Raw genomic sequence first — 17,068 nt, 5'->3', positions numbered from 1 at the left:
TATATATATATATATATATATAATGATGTTGTAATACAATAATAAAGAATTGCCTAAACTCAATTCATTTTCAAAAGAAACTCGATGGAATGTGGAAAATACTTCCGAAGCACCGATTTGTTTTATATGTGGACGCAATATAAAGTATGTTATTATGACAGTTCTCATTTAAGTTTAGCATTGATTTTAGTGCAAGATATCTGAATACGTTCCGATTTGGCGGAGAAATTTTGGCTCTCCAGAATTTCTAATGAAGGTTTTGTTCCTACAAATCCAAACATAAATTGCCAATTTATCACATTAAAAGCATTTCTACCGATGCAATAGACTTTACCTGATCACATATTGCCAGTCGAATAATATCTTAATTTACACTAGCATATTCAAATTTCTTTCTGTTGGTCGATATATAATGGTCATAGTAACTTAACATCATTGCCTAGAAAAAAGCAGAATTCAATCTTATCCGCAAAATGATCATAAATAAACAGATTTTCATGACTAAATGGGACAGCAGTTATATTGGCTTCACAGGAATAAAATAACAAACTTTTTTTGCCCGCTGTTCTCAATGTTGTCAATAATTTGGGAGGCCGTATTTTAATGTTGTGTTGGAAGAAGAATTGTAGAGGGACACAAGGGCTTCAACTTTCCTCCATGACGCCGTATGCTGAGGAGTATAAAAACCCGCAGTACCGCAGCAACAAAAAGTCTATGTGTAGAAATAGTTCTTTGTGATTTTCGCCGAAAAAAAACTAATCTGGAAATTGTAGTGCCAAAAGTCCTATCCAAATAATCTAAAATAAACTCAGAATTCTTTTATGATTTTAGGTGGAGGCTTTCGAGAAGTGCATTTCTTCATGCACTGAAATTTTTTGACTTTATGTAAAGTTGCTGGTTCTCATTATAACACCTTACTATCTAATTTTTAGATGATGATATTTATAAGTAAGGGAGTGAATTACCAATTGAAAGCCTATTAAAAATGAAAGTAATGAATTTAGCATAAACAATTAGAGTTCCTAAATCGTCGTCACCCAATGGTAAGTTGCATAAGAAAATAAAGTCATTTTCACAGATCCTATCATTTCATTTTAGTTAATTCATTTGATACACAAATAAAATTGGTCATGAAAAAATTTTTTAGATGTATTGAATGCATTAAGATGAAACCATCGTAAAAGTTTACTCAATTAAGGAATTAATTAATTTCATTTTATCATTTATCATTGCAAGAGTCACCGTTACCCTGAATTGGTCTCTTATCCAAAATAAAACTTTCGTCATAAGCACTTTAATAACCCTAAAACGGTAGAACATCTACAAAATCAAACACAATGAACGGAGATGGATTAGCTGATATACACAATCTGCTATTCTGTCCTTATCCTTGCATTAACTGATAATTAATGAATTTGGATAGATTTTAGCAACAAGAGTTATCACGGCTTCAATCATCGTTATTTGGGAGTATGTTTTAAAATTCGAGCACTTTAGAGGAGTGATGTGTCGAGCATTTGATCGTACAATACACAGTGATTGCTTTCAATGTTCGACGTGCGGTAGCTCGCTCAAGAACCAAGGACACCATTTTATCAACGACAAATTTTATTGCGACATCCATGGCCGTCAGCTTAGAGGAGGCAATAACGTCGCAAGGCGTGATGAGACCCATTGGTCTACCGCGTATGTTAATTTTTTAACTCTTCGATAGTAATAGATTCGATGACAATGGATCAATTCTAAATTCAATTTGATGGGCCGTAAAGGAAACAGAAAGCAATATTGGAGATACTTTTTTCTTTGCTCCCATCTTACTAGATCCTGTTATCACTTTCGCTTTTTTTTACTCCTCTCTTATTATTCCGCCACCATTTGTAATGTTACAGAAATATTATTGCGATTCTGGATTAGAATCATACAAGAATAGGCTCCAAAATTTGGTTACAAAACATTTGGTAATGTACAATTAATAGCAAATAACAAAACGATCATAGTGGTTGACAATGATGATAGAACTATATGTTAACTACAGTAATGCGACAGTTGAGATCAAACCTTCAAACGGATTTCAGAATACTCAGTTTCGCTTAAATGAATTGGTTAATAGAATGTAAATACAATAAAAGATGCAGAAACAAAGCAGAAGAAATCCGTTTTCCATGATTGTCAGAGAATTCTCCGAAATAAGCAACTGTTTCAAATTTTTATTTTCCAGACGGAGGCCTAAAATGATTCCAACTTCTGACAAAGACACTTTGCTAACTCCATATCAGCCGGATGTTTCGACTCGGCAGTCGATTTCAATCAGTCCAACACCATGGAAGACACAAAGTCCCATCAGGTGCCCGACTAATTTTTCGAATTTCATTTCTTTTCCAATTTTTCATTTCCAAAGAGACATTTGCCAGATTTAGTTTTTTTGCCCGCATAAGATTCGCCTGCGATTGAAAGGATTTTCATTTTAATGGATGGCAGTAGCGTCACTTTAGTTTCGAACTGTGAAATTTTATATCTTTTATCCAAGTTTTCCACTTTTTCACTTAAATGGTCTAATTTAGGCCACCAGGAAGAAAAAATTATTTGTTTTCTGGTAGATAGACTAGATAATTCAGCCACTGCGTATAATTTTATGGAACAACAAATGTTGTCATGCATATCATTGGTGACACTTCGATTCCTTATCAGTTTTGAAATTCATTTGAATCCCTTATTATTTAATGATCCAGTTGTTAGAGGTGACAAAATCGCCAAGACAGTTTGCTAGAAAGGCATTTAGGCAATGAAATTAAGTCTCCCATTTTCACTTTTGTTTTTTTAATGGTCAACATTCTCACATTAGTTAGTTGGAGGCCAAATTCAACAGTGGCGTAAAATCTGTTGCATTCTCTTCCAATTTTCATTCCATATTTTCCTGATTGAAAATTCCATCAGGCATATTTAGTACGGTTTTTGCTTCAATTCTTTTTTAGCTTTGGTCTGTTTCCATTATTTATCGCTTTCAAAAGAAATTCCCTAATACAATTTCTTCCTGTAATTTGCATCCAAAAATTGTTTATAAAATTATGTGGGATAGTATGAATTGCATTCAAAGTAAAAGGCAACTCTGAAAACAAACATTTGAGTTTTTGATTAACTGATTAATTGATTGATCGTTGAAGACATCGCAAGATAAGTAATGTGATTGAAAACTCGGTCAGTTGATAAACATCAACAACTCAGGCCCATCTAATGCACGATTTACATATAATTAATAATTACCAATTCAAACATACCAGCTATTTGTTTGTTTTTCTGGAACAAAAGGAAATTGTTACCACGTGAGTGTTAAAACTATGTGATGAATCATATTTTTCAAATTGCGTGATGAATCATATTCCTCTTCACCATCCAAATAAAAGCACAGATAAATTAGTGATTTTATTTTTGGTGATCAAATAATGATGTATTATCGTTTGAACTGTAAAACACATTAATATGTGTTATGTCAAAATATCCACAACTGAAAGGAATAAAATTTCAGTCCAAGCAATCGAGGTGTGCCACCAGCAGCTACTCAATATGGTCATGAATTGAATGAACTGAGGAAGGAAATTTACAGTTCATCAATGAGTTCAGGTAAATGAGATTACTTCAGATGTATATGCAGCAGGTAACTAATCGGCTGAGAATAGACGACTATTGAATGGTGGTTCTGAAAGTGCCCATGCCAACATCAAAATGAAGTCGAAAAGCAAATTGAAGATTACAAGTTTAATAATTAGACCTTAATTTAGCTCTTGATAAAATTTTACGTAAAAACGAGAATTATGATTACCTGCCTAGACATTTGGTTATGATTGGATCTAACAATTATATAACTAAAGTAACACGCTTGCTTTTACATGAATTCGGATTTCGTTTATACAAATGTTTTAGATTTAATTTCAATCAATTATTTACGTCAAAGTTTGTTTCATAATCTTGTCAAACGTCCTTTGTGTACCAGTGTCATTGTATTCACGCAGGTAACGTGTACAATCAACAATGCCACAACCTTCGTGAGTGTTATTAAATCGTGTTCGATCTTTACTGCTTGAAATCCAGGAAGTAACGTCACCAGGACGACTTCCATGCAAACATCGCTGGCTTCCAGAATCCCATAAAATTAAGAGATATTGGCAATGCAGCTATCTGATTGCTGCTGCTTCTAAAGATTCGACTTTTGGCGAACCGGAACAAGAACTGCTCCTACCGTTGTCAAAATTTATCAAGGAAAATGTGGATAAGAAGCAAAAGCTCCCAAGTCCGAAGCGGTATCTGTTAAGAGGTGAACTAAAAAGTCATTTGAAGCTTATCAATCACCTGGGAAAGAATAGAATCACTGAAAATAATTTGGACATGGGATGCAGATATCATCTGATATCGTGTGATATATTTTACCAAAATCCGAATTATCCGGAACATATGGAACAACAAAATTGTTTTTTTGACAAACCGAGCTGTGATGTGGAACAGATGGATAAAGAACATATAGTGGGCTTAATCAATAATATGAATAGCAGAATTTGTAGCTATGAGTGTGATAGCTTATTAATCGTCGAATGGTATCAAAGAATCAGAACAAGTCAGACGTGGGTTACGACTCCTCGAAATAATGATCATAACACGGCAAATTCAAAAATTCGAGAATGCGAAAGGATGGAATATGAAAAGGAAGAACACAATCTCCGTGAAAGCGATATGGGCGTAGTAGACACCAGCAGTAGCACAGAAATGAGAAATTTTCCCATTAAGGAGATAAGTGATGGTCAGGCGCTGCCTAATAGAACATAATCATCCGATATCGTAGGTCGGAATTGGAAATATCGACCTAGGTACAATCGAAAAGGAAGGTCTAGCTGCTGAAATGAATGGGAACTTTATCACTGATGTGCAGAAAACTCGGCTTCCTCAGATATTACTGTGGATGGTCTGTCTCATAATGATAAAAGAGGATCAAAGGGAATGGAACGACAACATGCAGAGGGTGGAATATACTTGATGTTCATATTGATAATCAAAAGGTAATGGAAGTGGTTAGAGAAATGATCGGGGAAGGTAAAGAAGAATTTACGGGATCGGATTCCATTGAGGAACAAATTGCTATTGGAAGTATCACTCGTTATCAACTGGAATTACATAATCCGGGGAAAGAACTTTCACATATGCTTGAAAATGCCTATCGATTTTCTCAAAAATCTTGACAAGTATGCAAAAACTTCGTGCTTTGATGAAATTTTTTTCGAACTCTTACCAAATGACGCTTTGACAAAGATTTTACAAAGGCTGATTCCAGAAATTTTGAATTTGCGATATTCATTCTGAAAAAGATTCAGTTATTCATGCTAGGTAATCAATGAAATTATATATTTTACCTCAGTGCTACGGTAGTCTAACGTGGAGGACAAATTGATGGATGAAAATGGCTGTTATTATCAGCAACAACAGAAAAACGTAAGATATCCGGAAAGAAGCAGAACAATAAAAGTTGTGGAAAATCGGTCGAAAAATTATCGAGATCCGAATGGTGATATTTTTTTACGATGAAAATCATTTAGGCGTGTAAAGCCATCAGATCTAATTATCGAAATTCTCCATGAAACAGCATACGAACGAGGGTGTGTCTCATTCCAGTGGTTCCTATGTCGTTCCTCAATGCTCTTTTGCACCTTTTTTTTTTCGCGTCTTTACTTTTTCAGCCCAGTAATTTGATTATAAAGAAAAAAAGTGCGGATGTTATATGTAGAGAAGTTGACGCCTCATTTCTGCTTCAATGGTGGTTTAGTGATACCAGTATTATCATGAACCTGTGACCTGTAATGGTGCATCATGTCTTATCCACCAAATAACATTTTCGGAAGCTAACGGCAACACTCATTTAAAACAAATTAGGTATCACATAGGTAATTGTGACAATTCATAGATGAAACTAAAGTTCTGACAAGTTGCTGTTAAATGAATGTGTGGACAGATGAGCAAACAGATGGACAGGCAGGTACGTGTTACTTTCTGGTTGCTTTACTAATAAAAAACTAACACCTATATGATGAACGTTCTGAAAAGCCTAAATTTTTTAAAGTAATAGATATGTGGGAAGTATGTTATGCAGTGTAAACAAAAATGCCTATATACTAAACTAAAGCAGCCTTAATACTTCTTGACCTTATCAGTGGACATGACCAAGGTAAACAATGCAATCAGAAGGCCATCGTGCATTATTGAACACTTCTGAAAATCTGCAAAGTACATGAAGTTAGAAAAGCAAAACTATCGACTGCTTTCTATTCTTATAAGGGTGGAACAAATTCGCTGAAGATTCTTTGAATTTCTCCAAAGAGTCCAGTGAGTATTGATCGAAAGTGTGAAATTATTTCTGCAAAACAACTTCCTCGCTTAAATGCCTCGAAATTTAAACCACGTGATTTTTCCATTCACTTTCTTTTCATTTCTTTCCTTTCAATCCCATGCATTTCCCTGTTCCCATCATGTTTGAAATGCTTATTACACCGATACAAATCACAATTTGCATTCAAATTTCAGTTCCTGCAATTCACTCTCCATAACATATTCAAATATCTGTGATTACACATATACTGGCGACGACAACTCCTAAATATTGTTTGCTTCCCTCAATCACAATCTTCAACTTTTTAGCTTAAAAATAAACTGTTTTTCTGTTGTTCCGTCTCTTTAAAATTAGAATTCCGAAATTTTGCAGTCAATAGGAATCCGTATATTAAACCAACAAATCTTCGTGAACCGCAAAATGACGAACTGACGAAAGGTCGAGGTACACTTCATACTCAAAGTAACTGCGTATCACGCTGCGAAGATTGCAAACAAGAAATAAGGTGTGTTTAGATTCTCCCTTAATATCTCGAAACAAATTTTTGCACAAGTAATTTCAGAGTACAAATTAATATGAGGTACATATACTGAAAGTAATAATCCTAAATTACATAATACGAAGATATTGGTACTCAAGGTATATTAGTGATGATTAAGAGAGACGATGACAGCTCCTTTGGTAATATCGGCTTTCAAAAATCTGACAGCTGGAATTAGCGTTACTTTGCAGGGGCGCATACGTCTTAGCTAATGGATTAGCATATTGTCCAGATCATTTTATATGCTCCAACAGAGCATGTGGTCGCAAATTGTTGGATATTGGCTTTGTAGAAGAAAACGGACATAAATATTGCGAGCGTTGCTTCGAAACTGAAATTGCTCCACGCTGTGCCAAATGCAATCAGCCGATAACTGCTGTTAGTTTTGAAACATATCTTAAAACAGGTCAAAAATGCAGCGTGCAATCGATACTGTCGGGGTGTACAATTAGTACTGTGATGGCTTTCCTGAGCATTATATAAACCTATTTACTTTTATAATAAGTAGTCGTTAAGTACTGAACAATACTAGAAGTAGCGATGACAATTAAAGAACTGACTATTCGCTTGATTTCTTTTTACAGGATTGTCTAAATGCGCTTCAGAAACAGTGGCATCCACACTGCTTTGTTTGCACACATTGTCATAATCCATTTGGAAATTCTGCATTTTTCCTGGAGCAAGGACAACCATATTGTGAAACAGGCAAGCTCGTCATATTTAATTCAATAACCCACTAATTAGTCAAGCACTTCAGCTTACACTTTTGTTATCAAATAGCTGAGCGTTGATTTAAATACTCTTTCAAACATGCAACTGGAGAAAACGACTCTGGGTTTTAGATTGGAATACACTATTCACAACCAAATGTGTGTCATGCCATTACCCGATAGAAGCTGGCGACAGATGGGTGGAGGCACTGGGCGCTGCATTCCATTCAAATTGCTTTAACTGCACGGTATATTTATCATGTTGCATAGTTTCATCGAACATGTGCAGAAGTTTTAAACTTTAAAAGTGGAAACAAAAATAATCTGACCAGTACTGAAGACCTCTAGAATAACATTTCGTTTTGAAAATGCCAAACAAAAAGAATCAAAGAAACACAGTGCCTCTGTTCATAGATCTGATATATATATATATATATATGCTTGTCTATTTTTACATTCAATTCACTTCAGAGCTGCAATGTGAACTTAGAAGGAGAAAGTTTTTATGCCAAGAATGGAGCACCATACTGCAAATTACACGCTTGAAAGGGAATTATTTGAACTTTTTCTTTTTTATTTCTTGCTACTACTGCGGTATAATATGATGCTATTTTATAATCACAATGATTCAAAGTTCACTAAAGCTTGTTATAAATTCTATGCCATTTCCATGTGTCACAAGGTTCTGGACTTTCTATCCAGTGACTAAAGATAAGGTGATATCCATGAAAAGATTCTAATTATGCACCAGAACGAAATGTTGGAAGCATTAGACAGTTCAAACAGATCAACAAGCACTTCAAAAAATCAAACAAGTGGACGGATATGACTTCAGGTTCTAATCAGATATTTGTCGTTTAAACCTGTATTTCTTCACTATCCAGTTAAAATGACCGATATAAATGAGCATGATCGCCCGCAGCAAACCAGCGAAAAGCACCTGAATAAAGATGAAAAAGGATGAGTAAAACTCACGGAAAATAATTAACTAGGTAGCTAATCAATGAAGAAGTGAGGAAATCATAGCGGAGCCTACCAATACACTGACGATTCCTGAGATGGTTCAGAAAAATTGCAAAACAGAAAAATCAAAAGAGTCAAATGACCTGTGCAGCAGCCTGCAAAAAGCTCTTCTCTGGTGCACCACCCGCTGACAATATTCCAAGTGCCATTCCTTCCAGGCCAATGCACGTGTGATAATTACCACGAGAAAGATTACAAATGAGGCATTCAGCAACCGTTTCTGGTTTAAATAGTCCTGCGGTACCACTGATTTCTTTCAGTTCTTCTGGCATTGTCAATATTTCACGCTTAAAAATCACGGTCACAATAAAAGCCTTCGTCATTCCTTTCTAGATTTTTGAATTCCAAAGACATGTGGAAACTTTTCAGTGACTTGAATGATATTCTAATCATCGAAACACTACAATAATTAGGAACTTTTGAAACCTGATAGCCTTCGGTATTTGTATTTGGAGGATAGATTACCGATACTTGAACGTTATATGGAAGCAATTCCATATATAATGCTTCAGCGAAACCACGTAATGCGAATTTTGTTGCTCCGTAAGCAGTATATCCCCAAATCGGACATTGACCGGCTGCAGAATTCACAAAAATGATTTGGCCCTCACGAGACTTCTTCATTTTGGACACCACTGCTTTAGTCATATAAACCTGGAAGCAAAATTGTTACTACGACATTTTAATTCAGGTGAAGTTTTGCGCACATACTAATTAATCTTAACCATAAAAAAAGGGCAGAAATAATATGAAGAGAAAGCTTGAGATTTCTTATTTCATTTATTTATCAAAACATTGATATCGCCAGGCTCATTTTCGCTTTTTTTACCACTGCTTTCAGCTGAACAAGAGATATGACATTTTTCACGGAAGAAATTCAGAACATTTTGTGAAAGCTTATTAAACTTGATTGAAAAATTAAACACTGAGTTTTAACTTTTGTTCTCAGTCATTTTGTCTTTAGTTTGAATGACACTCAATTACTTATTATACTACAATAGGTCTCTCCACTTTCCCATCTTTATTATTGCACAAAAGCATACCGCACTTAAAAAATTCAGACACATTTGCTCCTCATATACTGATATATCGACCGAATCAAAAGCGCCTTGCATAGCATACCCCGCGTTATTTACCAAAATATTGATATCACCAAGTTCATTTTCCGCTTCTTCTACCACTGTTTTCAGCTGAACAAGTTCACAAAAATTCCCAAGGCAAAAACTCAGAATATTTTATGAAACTCCATTAATTTTGCTTGAAAAATTAGACAAACGCTAAATTTTAATTTTTATTGTTCTTATTTCCTATTTCGCCCTTATTTATAATGATATCTGGTTACTTATTATAAGATAGTCCTTACCACATTGTAGGTTGAAGTAACGTCAACACTGTAATATTTTGCAACTGCACCATTTTTCTCGGTTTTTGCGAGTACGTTCAATTCGTTACACACCAGTTCCAACTGTTCTACGTTACGTGCAGCCAAAGAAACAGAACAACCGCGCCGTATTAAGGCTACGGCAATTGCCTTTCCGATCCCTTTCGATCCACCTGTGAAAGTTTTGTTCTGCTTTATAATTTTCAAAAATAAAGAGTAGTCATAAAAACTTCAAACGAAACAATGGTTTACTGCAAAATCAAACTCTAAATTGTCCAATATTAATAACTATTACTGGAATGCTTTGGTAGCAGAGAAGTAAGAATATCTCGAAATTCCATAGCACCTATGAAAAAATATCTCACTGACATTAATTCAATAAATGATTTACCCGTGATGAATGCATGCTTCCCCTCAAATGATAGTGGCTTTTTTCGTGGTAACGAAATGTAAACTAAAATCAACAGTATGGCATAAATGAAAACTATTGCAAATGTGAGGCATGATATGCAGAAATAGATATCCATTTTACCGCGCTTGAACTTCAGTTAACTGAAAAAGAATTTAAAACAATTAGATCTCCGTAATTCATTTTCAGTTGATCTGAATTATTCGTTTGAAATAAAATTAGTATTTTACGACTTGAAAGAAAAACCAAGCAAAATTTTAAAACGGATTAAAATAATGTTACAAAATCGATATGGTAGAATCGCAGAATGCTATGTTCGATTTGATGTTAGAGAAGAAGTTCAGGATTTAACTATACCACTGGCGCATTTTAATTTATTTTCCTACTTGCATTTTTAACCATATTTCATGAGCCTGAAGTGAAACCCAATAAAAAAGTGCAGCCCAATAGTACACCGTGCTAAAAAGCCAACCGAATTAAAATGCAAAGCGATGGGTTTGCCAAAAAAGCGTCCATACACCGAAAGTGCTGCCCAAATGAGATTCACGTCAGATGCTTGAACGATCACAGACCCTTTCCGTTCAATCTCGTTAAATGGACCCAACGAATAATTCGGCGCAGTCTGACCTAGTATTAGTCGTATTGCTTCATTGACCAATACTTCAAAATCATGTCCAGTGAATGTACCCTTCAGTGGTACTCCGAACTCTCTGTAGTTCCCAACGTTCATAAACATTCAACAAAACTAATGGGAAGAATCCCAATTTGTTTAAGCAAAGCGACTATTACTCCCTATACTGAATTATTATCACGAAATTTATGGAGTGAGAAAAGAATGGAGCCGCATTTTCGAACTTTCTAAAAAGAAAATCTCGCTGTTTAAGATGGAAACACAAGAATAAATGTATATAATAAGCACATACATTTTAAATGTCAAGCGTCTCTGGCCTAATGGATTAATCTTTCCTGGCATAAAGTGCGCTCAAATTCGCAATAACTTCGAAATAGTTTTCGGCGCACGTCCTGAAAATTAGCAGGAAAAAGAATTTAACAGGAAAAAGTAATTAAATAAGAACATAACAAATATCACAATTATGCAGTTCAAAGTTAATAACTGCACAAATCCAATAAGCCATCCGATCTTTTCTCCATTTCCATTATCTTGCATGATCAAGCCCGAATTTCAGTACAGTTTCAGAAGGATTTTAAACCTAATCTACTTCAGAAAGGTAAGATATATATCAGTACGGAATTACTGGTGAAAATGGCAAGTTTAGAACAAATTTATTACTATTTATGGAAGCAACGAGTAAACCATTACGTTCGCATCGCAATCAATTAATTGCTCAGTTAAAAGCATACCGGTTTTAACTGATGTACCAAAGAGAATCATACAAAAAATAAACTGATAAGATGATGCATATCATTCTAATATATATAATTAGAGAATATATGTCACAAGGAACACATTGCAACACAACAAAGAATAGCATTTGGTTGGAATGAGTGCATGCTTCCATATTTTATCGTGTTTTCTTTAAAACCACCATTCCACGACCTCTTTTCGAGACTTCCAGACCAAAGAATTGCAAAATCCGACTGACCTGTAACAAAGCTCCATTCGAATTCCCAATGAATATGCAGATAATCATATTCATAATACCATAATGACCATAAAATATTCAGTAATGTTTAAACTCTTAAACGGTTGTATAACACATATCAGCCTAGTCATATACAGCATATAGCGATCGCTATTTGGTAATATGTCTCCGGGTTTTAATTAAATAAATTGAAAAAAGCTACCTGCCGATAACTAGTCCAGTTTTTCACAACAAGTTCACGTTGGCTATCGTCTCGAATAAACCGTTCTAGCTTTCGCTGCAAAGTTGCTGATGCATTACGCGTCCTGAAATTCATTTCTGCTCAAATTATGAAGTTGAAAAACATATAAAACGCAAGAGATGATCCATAAACCTTCAGATTCAACGGAAAGGTGAAATACCAGTTGGAAAATAGCTATGTAATATTAAGAATTTGAAGACTATTCACTTAATAAAGCGCTGCTGCCTCGTCGATGTTTGCGGAAGAGGAAAGTTTTGGTCTTCATTTACAGGACCAACCCAATCTGACTGCTCATCGTCAGCTTCGCGACCGTCGGAGGAGCAGGTCTCAGAAGATGACAATTCACTTGTTGAACACAAACCATCCCAGTCCATCCCTAAATTACTTTAATCACCAAATTTTCATAGTTCCTGAATACTGTTCAAACCTGGGACATAGAAATTGGGACCATGCAAGTATAAGGGTAGTACAGTATTGCAACTAGAAATACTTCGCCGCTTAATGTAGCAAGATGTCATCTGGAGAATGTTACCTTTGTTTATAGTGCTATGCTGAGAAACAATATCGACATCCATCTTTTCATTGACATTTTTTCTCTTCACAACCCTTTTCTTCCGTCTTATGCGTCCGAAACGTTGTTCCGCTTCTGCCTCCACTTGACTATCGGATTCAATCGTAACGGATGCAACGCGCTTTACTACCGTGTATTCAATTTCGCTTTCATCGTCCGTGTGCACCTCTTTTCCTTTGAATCTCATTACAGCCATATGAAAAGTAACCAAACATAGAGCAAGTTGCCAAAAATCAATGTCCACATTACTTTCAAGAACTGAAGTAAACTTAGAAATCAACAATTATCATACAAATTATTGGATATATATTCGCTTTTGCCATACACTAAAAATAATGCAAGAAAGACGTGATATCAAATTTTTATTATAAAGTTTATATCAACGTGGAAACATGGACAAACACAGGTGACATAAAAAATTATCGAAAAAACTGCCTAATGACTGAGACTTGGTACAAGAGCAAATCTACACCACTTTCAACTTAAACCACAACGAAATCAATAAAAATTAATTTAAAAAGATATGATACTAAAATAAATCCAAATGAATTTGATGCAAATCAAGGAATGAACGAGACATACTGACATTGTCCTGCCGTCATTGGAAATAATATAACTCAAGAAAAACTAAATGCAAGAGTTGATACCCTAATTGCGAGATTAATTTGCTAATCAAATTGAACTATATAGGAACTTCACTAATAATTTGGAGCCATTATATGCACAATTGTATGATTAATCAGAAAAAACTAAAAATTGTAACAATGACGGGCATTTCATTACGTACGACAAGCTCAAGTAAAATGTATTTTATTAAAAAACTTAGTGTTTAAGTTGGCTAATTTAATTAAAACAGGAAAACCACAAAAAAAAGAAATGGAGAACGAAGGAAAAAAAACATAGAACGAATCAGAAAGAATAATGAATGTCTAACTAATAAAAAGCTAAAGAGAAGATCACAAAACATATACTATCTAAACAACCAAAAAAAATTTTGCAGCAAATAACATATAATTTAACCTATTTTAATTTACTTCCATATGAAACGAAACAGAAATGCATTCCCCGAAAACAGAGTATTCATTGACATTCCTTGAATTCTAACTTAGTGTCCACGAGAGATTCAGACAAGTAAAAAATGTAAATCAAGATATAGTTAACCAGTCTTCCTCAGAAATCCATCCAAATAATGCCACAACCCATAGGATAAGTACCATTAGAAATCCATATATATTTCAAAATCCTGGATAAATACAATAAGAGTAAATGAAACTATTAAGATGCACTATGTTGAAGATTTCTGAGAGTTCTATAATCTTGAGGCATGCCTATCCAATATGCTAATTTTCGTGAGTCAACATGAGAGCTTGATCTTTATGAGTACATACATATGGGCCAGTGAAATACCTTGGGAAAAGCCTATTTGCATCTGTGCAATATAAAACGATGAACGTACCGGAAAAAACTTCAAAGTTCCCTAAAACCCATTAACATTAACTTATGATGTTTCACTGATGTTTAACAGCGCCTTGAACAAATTTAAATGATGTTCAGTTCTACGCACAGGATTCTCGTACACACAGGACTTGTCTTCTCTTATAATATTTCACAATTTTTATTCAGAAGTTTTCCACAAAAAATGAAGCATTCTACAGGGCCATTTTTGGCTGTTACAAAAAGGTTACGTTAATGAGCACATGATAATACATAAGCATCGTGCAGTTGTGACAGTGTCAACTCATTACAGCTACTGTTCTTGTTTTACTTTAATTTTATTCTTCTTAAAATCTTAACTCTGCATGTTTCAAACGAATTTTAGTCTGCTCACAAGCATTACACTCAAAAACGATGGTTTGAACTAACGGTCATCGATAGCTTGCAGAAAAAATAAGCTGACCCAAGGTTGTACCCTGCACCCCAAAAAGGGATATTAAGAACAATTAAGCCCTCCATCGGTGGCAATGGGATGACAATACCATCCACAGTTAATCCAATTTTTCGATCCAAATTAGCACAAGCGTGTTCCAATACAATCTGCAATAATGAACCAGCCAAATATGACGTGATCGAAAAAAGTAAACCTTGAGTTCCTGAACTACTATTTTAGCAATAATTCAAAAAAAAAGTTATCAAATAAAAATATGTTCTGAAACATCCTTTTTACCTTTTTTCCCAAAATTGAAGAACAGAATTTTATTTAAAAATCGCGATGAAACCATCTTAAGAACACCGTCACAAACTGATTACCTGGCTAAAAATTGATTTTCGAGGTCGATAAAAACAAGTTTTTTGCCAATTAGTCACAGTTAGCTATTTCACACATCTCCTTTTGTATATTTTAATGTTTCGTTTTTAGAAATTAAAAGGATCCAAGAATTTCATTTTGTTAATATATATAAATGTAAATATATATTTCAATTAATGGGAAAAAAAGTTATAATTTCAGCAGTCTAAAACACCACAAAATTTTTTTACGGTTACAATCTGAACAAATTTATCACATATCAGTTATTCGATTTTCATTCCTAACAAAGTCTGCTATGATTTTTTCCTTTCAACTATTACTAATGGTAAGTCTTTTTTTTTAGGAAGGAGGGAGGAGTAAGTCCACGACATTCATTTATAGCAAGAAATTTTTTAATGTATGAGCGTGCATTCACACTGTCGTAAAAACGAAACTTCAAACAAATAAATAATGAAATAAACTTCTAGTAAATAAATGTCAACAATAGTGTGAATCATTTAACCAATTTACATTCTTTAAAATTATTTCCCATACGTTTTTTTATCTTTGTCTAACAGAAATTCACATCTTTATTTTAATGACAAAGGATGTCCAATTTACATGTTAATCTTCCCATCTGATCTTGTTATAATGCTTATTCTGTAATTGGATCTTTACAGTTTCCTTTGTATCTGGTTTTCGGCTTTTTCTTCGCTTCCACGGATATTAGCGGGTGTTAATCAATCTCTTCTCTCGATAAAGGTTATGTTCCCTTACTGTTATGTATTTACAAGACAAACTGACTTCCTCACAAACTCCTTCGTACTAAGGGCTTCATTTGGATAGATAAGACTGGGATTTAATTACCCAAGTTTTGAGCTCAGCAAATAAATTATCTAGCAGTCATTATATTCCACGACACACACCAACAGAAACATAGTTTACCATACTGAATCGTTTGTTTTGGCACGAATACCTAACTGCCTTTTGTGAATAATATCAATCGTCCACCTGCCTAATTTCGCGATCATGGCACTTCTTATGTCACGGTAGATCTGCAGCCGGTTGAGGAAGTAATTTTTACTTATTAACTTTAGATCCATTGACTAGTAATAATAAAATTTAGGATGTCCCAGAAAAATGCAAGGACGCTAGGAAAAAAATTAGTTACCACTATCACCACTATAAGTCAAGAATACTCCGAACTAACGCTGAAGATCATTAAACCATCATATTTACAAAAAATTATAATCATTCAAAGACAATTTTTGTAAAAAACGACCTCGACGAAGTCGGTTGACTTTTCATGACCAGGTCCCCATCCTAAAGTCCTACTCAGATCACTACCAGTACCCAGTGGCAAAAAAGCCACGGGCAATTTCCGCTGCAATTAGCTGATAGTATCCAGAGCTAACAAAACTGTGCCATCTCCGCCAGCGACAATGATACGACAGTCCATGTCAGGATACATACTGATCCGCGCTGTCCTTATTCCGACTTGTAGAATATTTATAACCTGCAATCACGGACCTACTATCGTATTTTCCAAAACAACGCCTGTGACAAGCATATACAAATAATCATAAGTTTGCAGATTACTGATTCCAAAACATTAAAATTAGCATCAACGTCAAGACCAAATTTAAACTATGATTTTCTCCACTACCTTGAATGAGTTTAGTAATTCTTCCACTTGGACCGGATGAAGGAGCTTGCGAAATATTCGTAATGCAGCGAGTCCTTCCGCTTCTCCTCCTTTTGGATTAACGACGACGAAAAGTGGCTTTCATAACAAACAGTCAACATTGGTTGGTCGACAAATCGTATCAACAATTAACTGCAAAATTTACTAAAGCACTGAAATTTGAAAAATGAAGTGGACTTGGACTTGAATACTTATATACGTAGCAGATATTTATAGACACGTATATGTATTATGTGTATATATATATATATGCATGTATATATATATATATATATATATATATATATATATA

The 17,068-nt window shown here is 34.6% G+C and overlaps 5 protein-coding genes across 5 annotated transcripts; 1 reads left to right on the top strand and 4 right to left on the bottom strand.

Moving 5' to 3' along the window:
• Nucleotides 1-1,504: 1,504 nt before the first annotated feature.
• Nucleotides 1,505-8,582, top strand: LOAG_17404 (hypothetical protein; the record flags this gene model as incomplete). Its single annotated transcript, XM_020450065.1, has 8 exons — nt 1,505-1,686; nt 2,219-2,344; nt 3,524-3,618; nt 6,740-6,872; nt 7,100-7,286; nt 7,493-7,613; nt 7,751-7,866; nt 8,454-8,582. The coding sequence occupies 8 exons, from the start codon at nt 1,505-1,507 to the stop codon at nt 8,580-8,582; spliced, it is 1,089 nt and encodes a 362-aa protein (XP_020306317.1).
• A 133-nt stretch (nt 8,583-8,715) lies between these two features.
• Nucleotides 8,716-11,167, bottom strand: LOAG_06611 (hypothetical protein; the record flags this gene model as incomplete). The annotated part of the gene is made up of 6 exons (XM_003142147.2): nt 8,716-8,928; nt 9,068-9,295; nt 9,685-9,831; nt 10,005-10,195; nt 10,414-10,476; nt 10,885-11,167. 6 exons carry the CDS (start codon nt 11,165-11,167, stop codon nt 8,716-8,718), a joined length of 1,125 nt encoding a protein of 374 aa, XP_003142195.2.
• A 562-nt stretch (nt 11,168-11,729) lies between these two features.
• Nucleotides 11,730-13,196, bottom strand: LOAG_06610 (hypothetical protein). Its single transcript, XM_003142146.2, has 4 exons — nt 12,809-13,196; nt 12,484-12,652; nt 12,238-12,340; nt 11,730-12,035 (listed from the first exon to the last, which is right to left on the bottom strand). Exons 1-4 carry the CDS (start codon nt 13,041-13,043, stop codon nt 11,955-11,957), a joined length of 588 nt encoding a protein of 195 aa, XP_003142194.1. The 5' UTR covers nt 13,044-13,196; the 3' UTR covers nt 11,730-11,954.
• Nucleotides 13,197-14,686: 1,490 nt separating this feature from the next.
• On the bottom strand, nt 14,687-15,066 carry LOAG_06609 (hypothetical protein; the record flags this gene model as incomplete). Its single annotated transcript, XM_003142145.1, has 2 exons — nt 14,687-14,937; nt 15,012-15,066. The coding sequence occupies 2 exons, from the start codon at nt 15,064-15,066 to the stop codon at nt 14,687-14,689; spliced, it is 306 nt and encodes a 101-aa protein (XP_003142193.1).
• Nucleotides 15,067-16,012: 946 nt separating this feature from the next.
• Nucleotides 16,013-16,542, bottom strand: LOAG_06608 (diacylglycerol kinase 2; the record flags this gene model as incomplete). The annotated part of the gene is made up of 3 exons (XM_003142144.1): nt 16,013-16,126; nt 16,354-16,455; nt 16,492-16,542. 3 exons carry the CDS (start codon nt 16,540-16,542, stop codon nt 16,013-16,015), a joined length of 267 nt encoding a protein of 88 aa, XP_003142192.1.
• Between the last annotated feature and the right edge of the window lie 526 nt (nt 16,543-17,068).

The sequence above is a fragment of the Loa loa genome (genome assembly GCF_000183805.2).
Source record: "Loa loa unplaced genomic scaffold supercont3.70, whole genome shotgun sequence".
Taxonomy (NCBI): Eukaryota; Metazoa; Nematoda; class Chromadorea; order Rhabditida; family Onchocercidae; genus Loa; species Loa loa.
Note: the sequence above shows the minus strand (reverse complement) of the source record. Positions and strands in the feature narration are given on the sequence as shown.